The 14829-nt window shown below is 40.9% G+C and overlaps 2 protein-coding genes across 2 annotated transcripts in view; one reads left to right on the top strand and one right to left on the bottom strand.

The window, feature by feature from the left end:
- Positions 1 to 3484: 3484 nt before the first annotated feature.
- On the bottom strand, positions 3485 to 4587 carry TMSB15A (thymosin beta 15A). The gene is given in 2 exon segments (XM_007472037.1): positions 3485 to 3522; positions 4488 to 4587. Coding segments are annotated over 2 exon segments (138 nt in total).
- An 884-nt stretch (positions 4588 to 5471) lies between these two features.
- The window catches only part of ARMCX5 (armadillo repeat containing X-linked 5), a 48759-nt gene continuing 39401 nt past the window's right edge, over positions 5472 to 14829 (top strand). Inside the window, 2 exon segments of the mRNA XM_007451233.1 lie at positions 5472 to 5575; positions 5869 to 6104. Coding sequence (XP_007451295.1) covers positions 5472 to 5575; positions 5869 to 6104 — 340 coding nt within the window.

Genomic DNA, 14829 nt, shown 5'->3' with positions numbered 1-14829 from the left:
CAGGAATGCAGTCTGCCTGGGTCTGAGTGCTGGTTGTTGAAACCCCTTCTCCCCTTCTCCATCTCTATCTGTTCCCAAACTGTCAAGCCCTGCAGATTTTCCCAGTGATCTCTGTGAAGTGAGACCCAAGTGAGCATCCTGGGAAATGTCCTGCAACACTGAGAAGCTGCATGTCCACCTTTTGCTCTTTTTCCCAGTGGAGAAACTGTAAGCCCAGGAGGTCTCTCTTGGTGCAGCACTTTACCAGCCTGAGGGAAGGGCAATGTGATCAGAGTGTAGTCCTCCTTGGTCTCTGTGGTCCAAGTGAGGCTTCAGCCTCATCCCTGTGTTCTGGAATTTTCACAATGGTATCTTGTCTATGGATAATTGCTAGTGGGTCTTCTTGTGAGGGGGAAGGAAGTCAGGAATGATGTATGTTGCCATCTTGATGACACCATTCTTCCAATTTTGCAAATAATAAATTGATTCAGGCCCTAAATCTCAGTGCTTATAGTGGACTTACTGGGAAAAATTATCCCTCTTGGATAGGAAAGTAAATCTAGTAACTGGAAGAGTATCCCCATATTATACATTTAAGAAAAGCAGGGTAAAACTACTCCAGGTGGGCAATCATTTTTCTCATCGTATATTTGTTTGGGTATTCACTTAGCAGCTACAGGTCTTTCTTCTCCTGCCAGATACCTCTCATCTGCTCCCGCTCAGTTCAGCACTTACACTGCCCAGGGTGGAATCAGTACATTAATGAAAAGAATGGTTACTAGATGCAACTGAACAATTGGAGTTACTGTCCAACCCCAGCGCATCTGATGATGTTCATGCTTTCCTTTAGGCCCTTTGAAATGGACCTAATCTGGTGATTAATGCACAAATGCAGAGTTTGCTGAATTTCATCTTTCTCAAATTTGCACGTGGCAATACTGGAAGGAGAGTAAATGTGTTGTGTGAAAGGATCAGGATCCAAAGAGGTCTGATAATGAGCAAATTTGAGCACATCAGCAACCAGGGTGGTTCCTCATGCATGTAACCTGTGTCCAAATGATCTGAGAAGTGTCATAAGGAGAATACTTGGAGGTATGGGAGCAGGCACACAACAGCTGTCTTCAAATACTGGAGCAGGGATTACCTATGTTGTGTGAGTCTCCAGCATACAGTCCTAGGTCTATTTGATCGAAGCTACAGGGAGGCAGGTTTAGGTACGGTATAAGCAGCAGGTCACCACAAGGGACTGAACAACTCTATTGGACAATTATTTCAAGCAAGAGGTTAGGTCTTGGTGGCCAACATGTCTGGTCAAGTCTCAAATCCTCTGACAACACTAAGACCTATGATTGTGTCACCTCATACCTACTGTTTTTCTTGTGGAAGTTTATGCTCTAGCAAAGAAAACAGCTTCCACTTCCCATGGAGGGTAATCCATTAGAAAGGGGTGGTAAGATAATACTTGATGTTTCAAATATGTCCAAACAGCATAATCCCTTTCTTGTAGGAAAAGATACATATAGCTGTACCTCATTTTATTGTGCTTCACTTTATTGCGCTTTGCAGATACTGCTTTTAGTTTTTATTTTTGTTTTTTGTTTTTTTTAAAAATCGAAGGTTTGCGGCAACCCTATGTTGAGCCAGTCTTTCAGCTCCATTTTTTTCCAACAGCATTTGCTCACTTCGTGTCTCTGTGTCACATTTTGGTAATTTACTCACTTCATATACCTGTGTCACATTTTGGTAATTCTTGCAATATTTCAAACCCTCCACCAGCAAAAAGATTATGACTCACTGAAGGCTCAGATGATGATTAGCATTTTTTTAGCAATAAAGTGCTTTTTACTTAAGGTATGTATGTTGGGTTTTTTTAGACATAATTCTATTGCATGCTTAATAGACTACAGTACAGTTGTCCCTTGAAAATGCACAAATTAGGGGCGCTGACCCTGGAACTGTCAAAAACCCATGTATAACTTTTGACTTGCCCAAAACTTAACTACTAATAGCCTACTCTTGACTGGAAGCCTTGTTGATAACAGTCGATTATGACATATTTTCTATGTTATATGTATATCTACATATATTTTATGCATTCATGATATATCTAACTTTTTCTTAATATTTTGATATTTCTAGGCTACGTGGTTTGTCTGTGAGTTTCTTCAAATTATGGCAAATCTCAAAACATTTTTCCACATATTTATTGAAAAAAATCTGTGTATAAGTGGACTCACAGTTCAAACCCATGTTGTTCAGGGGTCAACTGTATAGTGTAAACATAACTTTTATATGCACTGGGAAACCAAAAACTTTGTGTGACCCACTTTATTGCAGTATTTGCTTTATTGGAGTGGTCTGGAACCACAATATCCCTATCCCTGAGGTATGCCTATATATTAATAGACCAGAGTATGGATGGTTATACACCCAAATGCTAATGCTTGTAACTGGTGGGATTATAAATGACTGGTTTTTATAAATTGAAAGTGATAAAATATTGCATATGGGCAGGAATTGGGACACTTCCATTTACATGTCCTTGTGCTTACCATGAGCACCAAAAATGACTGGTTTATAAGACAGTGGATTCTGTTCAGGACAAGAACCAGACCAGAGGTTCAGTGCTGCAGGTCATTAGCAAATATTAGATATCTCAGTTTATGCTCAATAGAAGATATGATGTGCTTAGCAAAGTGGGTGTTATCAAGTGTTTCTTGCCTCGTTCCCTATCCAACCCCAGCCTTGGGGGTCTCCTCTCATCAAGTTGAAAAACACTTTCAGAAAACAAGAGAACTCAGTTTAAATTCCAATCCTTATTCACCTTAAAAGATCAATTCAGACCCCATGTTTACATTTCCTCATCTCCAAGATAAGGATACTAGTCCACATTACCTCCTCTCCCAAGGTTCTCAAATTCTATGATTCCAACTATGGAAAAAAGCAAGTCAGAACCCACTGGACCTGGACAGAGAAGAGCCTTTTCCACATGACTATTCTGCTAAAGTGGCCTTCCTTCAACCATTTTGTTTGGCTGAAGAGAACCCTTTTGTACTTTCAGTCCTTAGAAGACCACCAAGAATGGACCACCACAGGAGTCTCAACATAATTATATTTATTATTTTATCACTACATTAGAAGTGAAATAAACTGTGAGAAGCTGAAAATGCATGCCACTTCATGAAGATTATGGAACAATGGAGACATCCAGTGTAGAAAGTTAAAAATTGCTTATCCTTTAGGGATGCAAAGACTAGACGCACAAATATCATCAATGGTGTGATTATTGACAGCATCAGCCGGCTGGAATTTATGCACCAATGGAAAGTTTAAGAAAGAAAGTAAGGGAACTTTGGCTACTCCTGACCTCTTAGCCAGGGATTATGGATGAGAAGACATAGAAAATGGCTAAAATCTCTACAAACACATAGGTTTACAAAAAACATGCCTAAAACCAAGACACTCAGGCAATGTTGAAATTTGTTCTTGGGAGGAGATCCCCATTTTACGATGATTGAACACTCTCTTTCTCCCGCTAGATAGCTGGGAAAAAGACAAACACAAACAATCATTAAAGGATATTTTCCTAAGATTAAGTTCAGTTTCTTCCAAGAGAGTTCTTTGCCACTCTTTGCCAAGTCATTGAAGGCTACCATACCTGCTTTAAATTTAGAATGCCAAGGCACTAACTGCAAATCCTCAGTTGTGTGTGTGTGTGTGTGTGCGTATGTGTGTGTGTGTTAACCACCTGAACATTAGAATCTGCATCAACTGTGTCTTTTTTTCCATTTCAGAGTTAGATTTATGCTGTTGCCATTTTTTCCATCGAATATTCTGAGACTGAGGAGCAAGTGAAGTATTTTCCTCAGATTTACCTATCACTATATAATTAGGAAGTTACACCCTTTCAGACAATTTTGACTAACTTAGAAACTCTCAGATAATAGCAACATGACAAAAAGTGCCCCTTAGTTTTGTGAATATGCTTGGAGTTTCTCCATCAGGCTGTAATTCCCAAAGGCAAAACTGATCCCTTCAGTCTGGGAGGCCCAAGTACACCCAAGATCTAAACTTGTTCTCTGCCTTCTCTTGTTGTCAGGTACAGAAAACCAAAACTGCAGTTTGTATAGTTCTTTAGGAATAAGATCATGGACCTAAATTGCTAGATGCAGAAAATTCCAAATAACTATAAAATTGAAAAAATTAAGATTTTTCTAGTGCTGAGTATAATATTCCAAAATTGGTTGTAATGTGATTTTTAGTGATTTTCCAAGAAGAAAATAGTCTTTTATTCCCCCATTACTTCTTGGGTTTATCATGTAAGAACCACTTATATAACCCAAGTAATTAAACAACTATTTGATATTTTTAACCATTGCATTAAATTCAGTGGCTACATAATTATTGCTTACTTTGTGGCAAAATTTACTAGAATAGTTTATTTACTGAACCTATGAATGTTCACCATTGCTTTTCTTCACTAGAAACTCCCCTGCCCCATGACTTACTTTCCTTCGAGGGGAGAGTACTTTTTCCTTCAGTATTAGCTTTCTTCAGTTTTGACCTGTCAAACTTCTCCACTTCAGACAAGTCTGGCTTACCACTCATCTTGACTAAAAGAAAGACTGAAAAAAGATGTTTTAACTTAACTGGAAAAACTATTATCATACTAATGGATCACAACCCAAAATTCTCACATTTAATATAAATATGTATTTTATCTTTTGATTTTCAACAAGAAAACAGCACACATCTTGGGAAAACCATGGTTTTATCAAAATGCTTTGAATTCCACATCATTACCCCACTTCTGATAGGCAGTAAAAGCCACTGAATCAGGATGCACTAGAAACCAAGATGCTCTAAAACCCAGAGTCAATATGTCTGACTTAAAAATCACAGGGAAGGTCAAATGGAGGTGATAGAAACAAAGAGCAGATAGAGATAGAAGAAAAAATAAGGACTGGGCTTAACCAGGAATGAATTTGTAACAGGAGATAGCACTATTTGAGCACCTTCACTTTGTATTCAATTACTTTGGGGGGGTTTTCTTGGGGGTTAGGGAGCAGCACACAATAAATTGTAGCATAAGTTGTACTAGCTTCTTTCCATTTCATCTGCCTTTTCAAAGACGGTAGATTAAGGAGCTGCAATAAGGGAAGGAGGGGATTTAATCCCGTCATAACTAATGACCCGTCTCATGATGTCTCCTTATGGCACTAGTTTGTAAACGCTGTAAGACGGCACAGCTAATTATGATCAGACTCAGGACTTCAGCAGAATGGGATAAACCAGGCACAGTTGATTTTTATTTCACCATATTTTCTCCTCAAGGGGAGAGGGGAGATGAGGCTAGGAGATGCCCTGTGATCCTTCTGGCTTGGTCCAGAAGAGACAATAGGAGACCCCTATTGAGCCCGCGAAGCAGAGCTCTCCTGCCCATGCCTGGCCCCACCCTGGCGGGGTAAGACACGTCTAGTGCCCAGACCAGAATGGAGAGGCCCTCAAGCAGCCAGACGTCCCGAATATGCCTCCCTTCCGTTGTGGTCACCCTAAGACCCTCCTTTGACGAGCGATCGGCTGCCAATCTCCAGAGGTGGGGAAACAGGGACTTAAAATAATAACAGGGCTGGGCACATAAGCCACTTTGTTAGCAGCAATTTGCTTAATATTTTAAAACAACTATCATCATTGTCAGGAGCCCAGGTCCAACCTAACAGCCACGGGAGGGCAGAGAGCGAAGGGCCAGCCTCAGAAGGCCCATTCCGAGCCCCACACTCCTCATCCCCTCCGCCTCGGACTTGCAGCCACAGCGGACTGGCCGCTCTGAGGGCTCCCCCCTCGGACCTTTCCGGGACAGCCCTAGGGAGGATTTTGTATTGCCTGCAGAAGGCAGCGCTGCGAAAACAAAGGCGCGGACTCGCCAGCAGGCGCAGATACAAATGGCCCGTCCCAACCCCCGCCCCTCCAATTCCAGCAGGCCCCATACGCCAGCCCCGTGGCCGCCGCGCCCTCCTGTCCCCATAGTCCTCTGGCTCTGGCGGGGCCGCACGTCCTCACCCGAAGGCTTGAAGACCAGGGAAAGGCAGACAGCTGCACCGCGACCACTTCTCACACAGGACAAGGTTAACCTTCTCGTGTGGAACCCAACAGTTATAAGCTGCGTGACAGGCTCCGCCCCCAGACCCCTCTCCAGTCCTCTCGGATTGCCCAAGGGATACTAGATCCACCTCGTCGCCCCTCCCACCACTTTAGACGTGCTGACCTGAGTCCACTGTCTCCCCTCTACTCAGGACCTCACCCTTGCAACTGGGTGTTGATAGCGTCATGCAAGATCTGCCTATCCAGACCCCATCCAAGCCCACTGATCCCCCAGGGACTGGTGGCCGGTCTACTTCCCCTGCTTCTCCTACTACTTTCGTTCTGAGGGTCCACTTCCCTTCTTCCCAAGTATGCTCACTCCTCCACGATAATAGGGGCCTCTACAATAAGCAGACACATTTTACCCAGTTAGCTTTGAACGTCTGAAACTCAGAGATCCAAGCTGAAGGAGCCGTAATCAGGTACTCCTGGCTTTTTATAGCCATCGGAGCCTACGTAAGCTGTGACAACCAAACAGTGGAAGTGATGCTCAGTGTTCTCTGTTCTAATCCTCTGCCAGGTCATGGAGGAGGGATGTTCATGGAGAGGGTGGCCAGTTCTGGGTCATTCACCCCCACAGCTGGGCATTTCTGTGACACTGGTGCGCTCTTATGTAAAAGTCCTATTTTCAAATTTTTCAGCCACTGACCATGGTAGCAGTCAGTTTAGGGTAATCAGAGAAACTACTGAGGCTATTCATCCTTTTTTTTTTTTAACTTTTATTGGAGTAGAGTTGCTTTAGAATATTGTGTTAGTTTCTACTGTACAGCAAAGTGAACCAGCTATTTCTATAGCTATACGTATACATATATCCCTTCTTTTTTGGATTTCCTTCCCATTTAGCTCACAACAGAGCACTGAGTAGAGTTCTCTGTGCTATACAATAGTTTTGCATTAGTTACTTATTTTATATGTAGCATCAATAGTGTATATATGATCAGGCTTCCCTGGTGGCACAGTGGTTAAGAATCCGCCTGCCAATGCAGGGGCCATGGGTTCCAGCCCTGATCTGGGAAGATTCCACATGCCACGGTTCAGCTAAGCCCATGCACCGCAACTACTTAGACTGTGCTCTAGAGCCCTCAAGCCACAACTACTGAAGCCCGAGTGCCTAGAGCCAGTGCTCCACAGCAAGAGAGGCCACTGCAATGAGAGGCCACTGCAATGAGAGGCCGTGCACCGCAACGAAGAATAGCCCCCACTCGCCGCAACTAGAGGAAAGCCCATGTGCAGCAATGAAGACCCAACACAGCCAAAAATAAATAACTACTTAAATAAATTTATTTTAAAAAGTGTACATATGTCAATCCCAATCTCCCAATTCAATCCACCGCCCCCTTCCCTCCTTGGTAACCATACGTTTGTTCTCTATGTCTGTGTCTCTATTTCTGCTTTGTAAATAAGGTCGTCTATACCAATTTTTTCACACTCCACATATATGCATTAATATACGATATTTGTTTTTCTCTTTCTGACTTACTTCACTCTGTACGACAGTCTCTAGGTCCATCCACGTCTCTACAAATGACCCAATTTCACTCCTTTTTATGACTGAGTAATATTCCATTGTATATGTGTACCACATCTTCTTTATACATTCCTCTGTTGATGGACATTTAGGTTGCTTCCATGTCCTGGCTATTGTAAATAGTGCTGCAATGAACATTGGGGTGCACGTGTCTTTTTGAATTATGGTTTTCTCTGGGTATATGCCTAGTAGTGGGATTGCTGGGTCATATGGTAGTTCTATTTTTAGATTTTTAAGGAAACTCCATACTGTTCTCCATAGTGGCTGTATCAATTTACATTCCCGCCAACAGTGCATGAGTGTTCCCTTTTCTTCATGCCCTCTCCAGCATTTACTGTTTGTAGATTTTTTGATGATGGCCATTCTGACTGGTGTGAGGTGATACCTCATTGTAGTTTTCATTTGCATTTCTCTAATAATTAGTGATGTTGAGCATCTTATCATGTGTTTGTTGGTCATTGGTATGTCTTCTTTGGAGAAATGTCTATATAGGTCTTCTGCCCATTATTTGATTGGGTTATTTCTTTCTTTGATATTGAGGAGCTTGAGTTGTTTGTATATTTGGAGATTAATCCTTTGTCAGTTGCTTCATTTGCAAATATTTTCTCCCAAAATGAGGATTGTCTTTTCATCTTGCTTATGGTTTCCTTTCCTGTGCAAAAGCTTTTAAGTTTAATTAGGTCCCATTTGTTTATTTTTGTTTTTATTCTCATTGCTCCAGAAGGTGGGTCAAAAAAGATCTTGCTGCAATTTATGTCAAAGTGTGTTCTGCCTATGTTTTCCTCTAAGAGTTTGATAGTGTCTGGCCTTACGTTTGGGTCTTTATTCCATTTTGAGTTATTTTTGTGTATGGTGTTAGATAGTGTTCTAATCTCATTCATTTACATGTAGCTGTCCAGTTTTCCCAGCACCACTTATTGAAGTGACTGTCCTCTCCATTGTATATCCTTGCATCCTTTGGCATAGATTAGTTGACCATATGTGCATGGGTTTATCTCTGGGCTTTCTATCCTGTTCCATTGATGTATATTTCTGTTTTTGTGCCAGTACCATACTGTCTTGATTACTGTAGCTTTATAGTATAGTCTGAAGTCAGGGAGTCTGATTCCTCCAGCTCCAATTTTATTCTCAAGATTGCTTTTGCTATTTGGGGTCTTTTGTGTCTCCATACAAATTTTAAGATTTTTTGTTCTAGTCCTGTAAAAATGCCTTTGGTAGTTTGATAGGGATTGCATTGAATCTGTAGATTGCTTTGGGTATTATAGTCATTTTCACAATACTGATTCTTCCAATCCAAGACCATGGTATACCTTTCCATCTGTTTGTGTCATCTTTGATTTCTTTCATCAGTATCTTGTAGTTTTCTTCAAAAAGGTCTTTTGCCTCCTTAGGTAGGTTTATTCCTAGATATTTTATTCTTTTTGTTGCAATGTTAAATGGGATTGTTTCCTTAATTTCTCTTTCTGATTTTTGTTGTTAGTGTATAGGAATGCAAGAGATATCTGTGTATTAATTTTGTATCCTGTGATATAACTAAATTCATTGATTAGCACTAATAGTTCCCTGGTGGCATCTTTAGGATTTTCGATGTGTAATATCATGTCATCTGCAAACAGTGACTGTTTTACTTCTTCTTTGCCAATTTGGATTACTTTTGTTTCTTTTCTTCTCTGATTGCCGTGGCTAGGACTTCCAGAACTATGTTGAATAATAGCAGTGAGAGTGGGCACCCTTGTCTTATTCCTGATTTTAGAGGAAATGCTTTCAGTTTTTCACCATTGAGAATAACGTTTGCTATGGGTTTGCCATATATGACCTTTATTATGCTGATGTAGGTTCCCTCTGTGCCCACTTTCTGGAGAGTTTTTATCATAAATGGGTGTTGAATTTTGTTGAAAACATTTTCTGCATTTATATAGATGATCATATGGTTTTTATTCTTCATTTGCTAATGTGGTATATCACATTGATTGATTTGCATATATTGAAGAATCCTTGCATCTCTGGGATAAATCCCACTTGATCATGGTTTATGATCCTTTTAATATGTTTTTGGATTATGTTTGCTAGTATTTTGTTGAGGATTTTTGCATCTGTGTTCATCAGTGATATTGACCTCTTTTCTTTTTTTGTGATATCTTTGTCTGGTTTCATATCAGAGTGATGGTGGCCTCATCGAATGAGTTTGGGAGTGTTCCTCTCTCTGCAATTTTTTGGAAAAGTTTGAGAAGAATAGGTGTTAGCTCTTTTCTAAATATTTGACAGAATTCACCTGTGAAGCCATCTGGTCTTGGAATTTTGTTTGTTGGAAGATGTTTAATCACAGTTTCAATTTCAGTACTTGTGATTGGTCTGTTCATATTTTCTATTTCTTCCTGGTTCAGTCTTGTGAGATTGTACCTTTCTAAGAATTTGTCCATTTCTTCCAAGTTGTCCATGTTATTGGCATATAGTTGCTTGTAGTAGTCTCTTACGATCCTTTGTATTCCTGTGTTGTCTCTTGTAACTTCTTTTTCATTTCTAATTTTATTTATTTGAGTACTGTCCCTTTTTTTCTTGATGAGTCTGACTAAAGGTTCATCAATTTTGTTTACCTTCTCAAAGAACCAGCTTTTAGTTTTATTGATCTTTGCTATTGTTTTATTTGTTTCTATTTCATTTATTTCTGCTCTGATCTTCATGATTTCTTTGCTTCTACTAACTTTAGGTTTTGTTTGTTCTTCTTTATCTAGTTGCTTTAGGTGTAATGTTAGGTTGTTTATTTGAGATTTTTTCTTGTTTCTTGAGGTAGGATTATATTAGTATAAACTTCCCTCTTAGAACTGCTTTTGCTGCATTCCATAGGTTTTGGGTCTTGTGTTTTCATTGTCATTTATTGCTAGGTAATTTTTGATTTCCTCTTTGATTTCTTCAGTGATCTCTTGGTTATTTAGTACCATATTGTTTGGCCTCCATGTGTTTGTGTTTTACAGTTTTTTTTTCCTGTAATTGGTTTCTAATCTCATAGAACTGTGGTCAGAAAAGATGCTTAATATCATTTCAATTTTCTTAAATTTACTGAGGCTAGATTTGTGACCCAAGATGTGATCTGTCCTGGAGAATGTTCCATGTGCACTTGAGAAGAAAGCACATTCTGCTGCTTTTGGATGGAATGTCCTGTAAATATCAATTAAGTCTATCTGGTCTAATGTTTCATTTAGGGCTTGTATTTCCTTATTAAATTTCTGTCTGGATGATCTATCCCTAGCTGTAAGTGGAGTGTTAACGTCTCCCCAATTACTGTGTTATTGTCAATTTCCCCTTTTATGGCTGTTAGCATTTGGCTTGTGATTGAGGTTCTCCTCTGCTGGGTGCATATATATTTACAATTGTTATATCTTCTTCTTGGATTGATCCCTTGATCCTTATGTAGTGTCCTTCCTTGTCTCTTGTAACAGTCATTATTTTAAAGTCTATTTTGTCTAATATGAGTATTGGTACTCCAGCTTCCTTTTGATTTCCATTTGTATGGGATATGTTTTTCCATCCCCTCACTTTCAGTCTGTATGTGTGCCTAGGTCTGAAGTCGGTCTCTTGTAGAAAACATATATATATGCCTTGTTTTTGTATCCATTCAGCCATTCTGTGCCTTTTGGTTGGAGCATTTGATCCATTTACATTTAAGGTAATTACCAATATGTATGTTCCTATTTCCATTTTCTTAATTGTTTTAGGTTTGTTTTTGTAGGTCTTTTTCTTCTCTTGTGCTTCCTGCCTAGAGATGTTCTTTTAGCATTTGTTGCAAAGTTGGTCTGGTGGTGCTGAATTCTCTTTGTTTGTTCGTGTCTGTAAAGCTTTTGATTTCTCTGTCAAATCTGAATGAGATACTTGATGGGTAGAGTAATCTTGGTTGTAGTTTTTTTCTCTTTCATCACTTTAAATATATCCTGCTACTCCCTTCTGCCTTGCAGAGTCTCTGCTGAAAGATCAGCTGATAACGTTACGGGGATTCCCTTGTATACTATTTGTTGTTTTTCCCTTGCTTCTTTTAACATGTTTCTTTGTATTTAATTTTTGTTAGTTTGATTAGTATGTGTCTTGGTGTGTTTCTCCTTGGGTTTGTCCTGTATGGGACTTCCTGTGCTTCCTGGACTTGATTGACTATTCCTTTATCATATTAGGGAAGTTTTTTATTATAATTTCTTCAGATATTTTCTCAGACCCTTTCTCTTTCTCTTCTTCTTCTGGGACCCCTATAATTCCAATGTTGGTGCATTAATGTTGTCCCAGAAGTCTCTGAGACTGTCCTAATTTCTTTCCATTTTTTTTCTTTAATCTGCTCTGCCACAGTTATTTCCACCATTCTATCTTCCAGCTCACTTATCTGTTCTTCTGCCTCAGTTATTCTGCTATTTATTCCTTCTAGTGTATTTTTAATTTCAGTTATTGTGTTGTTCATCACTGTTCTTTCTTTAGTTCTTCTAGGTCCTTGTTAAACATTTCTTGTATTCTCTCCATTCTATTTCCAAAATTTTGTATCATCTTTACTATCATTACTCTGAATTATTTTTCAGGTAGATTGCCTATTTCCTCTTCATTTATTTGGTCTTGCAGGTTTTTACCTTGCTACTTTCTGCAGCATATTTCTATGTCTTCTCATTTTGTCTGATTTACTGTGTTGTGGTCTTCTCTCTGCAGGCTGCAAGGTCATAGTTCCTCTTACTTCTGGTGTGTGCCCCAGTGGGCAAGGTTGGTCCAGTGGCTTGTGTAGGCTTTCTGGTGGGAGGGACTGGTGACTGCATTCTGATGGGTGGTGCTGGATCTTGTCCTTCTGATGGGAAGGATCATGTCAGGTGGTGTGTTTTGGGGTGTCTGTGGGTTTAGTATGACTTTAGGCCACCTGTCTGCTAATGGCTGGGTTTGGGTTCTTGTCTTGCTTGTTGGTTGGTGTGGGGCATTCAGCACTGGAGCCTGCAGGCCTTTGGGTGGAGCCAGGTGTTAGAGTTGAGATGGAAACCTCCGGGAGAGCTCTAACAATTTAATATTCCCCGGGGCCTGGAATTATCTGGCGTTCCAGCATCCTGGACTTGGTGCTCCTACCCCAGAGTCTCAGGCCCACCCCCTGACCTGGGAACCAAGACCCCGCAAGCCACATGGCTTGGCCAAAAAAAGGGGAAGAAAAGAAATGTTGGGAAGAAAACAAATGAAAACAAACAGACAAACAAGACCCAAGACAAATGGCAAAGACAAAAACAAGCAAACAACAACAATTAAAAGCAAACAAACAAATGAACAGAAAAACAAAATCCCAGACAAATGGTAAAAGCAAAACCAACCAAACAAAACAAACACACACACACACAAAGAAACAAAAAAAAAATAGAGAAAACAAAAAACAAGAGACCAACCAAACAAAAGAACCCCCAAACAAAATCAATTAAAAACAAAACTAACAAAAACAAAAAATAAACAAAACAAAAGCAGAATCCAAACTGAAGGAAAAAGCAAAGAAAACAAAACAAACATACAAAAATGATAAAAATGATAAGAACAAATAGAACAAAAGAAAAAAATGATATAAAAAACAGAGCAAAGAAAAGCAAAAGAAAATAAAGGAAAAAAACAGGACAACAAAAAAGTAATGTAGAAATAGAAATATGAAAAATAAAAAATGTATAAAATTTAAAAAACAAATAATAAAAAACAACAGAACAAAACATAAAAAAATAGTAATAATTATATTTTCCTGGGGTCTCAGCTGTCAGTGTCCTTGCCCCCACCCATGAGTCACAGCCAACCTCCACCTCCCCAGAAGGCCCTCCAGAGCTCTAGGTAGGTCTCTGGTTCTTCTGTGGGCACTGTGGGGGCAGCTCAGACTCTGACCTGGCCCAACTCCTGCATGTACTAGTCCCCAAAGTCCAGAGCTGCTAGAGCTTGACTGGTTTCCTTTGTGGGAACACTCGTTGCCCATCCAGATAGTCCATAGGTGCAGGGTTTACCAAGCTGATCACAGGGATTTAATCTGTGGCTTGTGCAACTGTACGGATAGCTCTTTTTCCTCTTTCTTTCTTAGTCACCCCATTCCTTGGGCTCATCTGTGGATTTAGCCCCACCTCTGTGTATGGGGCGCCGAAAGGGGTGTGCTCCTGAGGCTGCCCTGAAGCACTTGGGTCTGCCCTGGTGAGGTCAGGGCGTGGAGGTGGCATGACTGTCTGGGTCACGGGGACCCCAGTGGCAACATGTGTGTGGGAAAGCTGGTGGCCAAAGGCACAAGAGATCTGGCCCTAGTGGCAGCCTTTCCTAGTGCCTGGTGGCTAACACAAGAAGGTCAGCCTTGGTGGGGGCTTTTCTTAGTACCTGGCAGGACAGAGATCCCGCACGTGGACAGAAAGTCTGCAATGGCAGCCCCACCCCTTGCATGTCACTCAACAGTGGCACCTTGCTTCTATGGCAGTCTAGGTTTCCTCCACAAGCATTCCCAGTTGTGGATTTCCTCCCTCTCGTCCCCTCAGGCTGCCTTCTTTCAGCCAACAGCAGTCCTCTCCCTGGGTTTTCTCTCCAATCCCAAGGTTCCAGCTCTCAGCCCCCATGTGCAGTGGTGGAGACACATCCCAATTTGCGGTGCACAGGGCTATGGCACAGACCATCTGTGTAGGTGTCACTCTGTCCAGTCTGCCACAGACTGGCCGTTTCACCCCCCTCTGACAGCCTCAGATGCTCCCCTTCTGTCCCAACGGATTTCCCCATTGGTGAGGCGCTTCGCCAGATGCGGGAACCTCTCCTCTGCTTCAGCACCCACCCAGGGGTGCAGATCCTGTCCCACTTCCTCTCCTCTTCTTTCTCCCTTCTTTCTTTTGTCCTACCCAGTTATGCATGGATCTTTCTTGTCTTTTCCAGGGTCCAAGGTCTTCTGCTAGTGTTCAGCTGGTGTTCTGTGAGAACTGTTCCATCTGTAGATGTATTCTTGATGCATTTGTGGACAGAGATGAATTCCATGTCCTCCTGCTCCTCCACCATCTTGGTAGCTCCCTCTGAGGGTATTCATCTTGATTATCTCCAATCCTGATCACTTTGCTTGACCCACAGTAGATGCTTAGTTAAATACCTGTCTGTAGATTGAAGTAATAAATCCAGGATAGAGCAGAATTTTTTGACAGCAGCACCACTCAGTGTCTATGTTGGGACACAAAAAGGAGAATCCA

The sequence above is a fragment of the Lipotes vexillifer genome, unplaced genomic scaffold (assembly GCF_000442215.2).
Source record: "Lipotes vexillifer unplaced genomic scaffold, Lipotes_vexillifer_v1.1 scaffold609, whole genome shotgun sequence".
NCBI lineage: Eukaryota > Metazoa > Chordata > Mammalia > Artiodactyla > Lipotidae > Lipotes > Lipotes vexillifer.
Note: the sequence above shows the minus strand (reverse complement) of the source record. Positions and strands in the feature narration are given on the sequence as shown.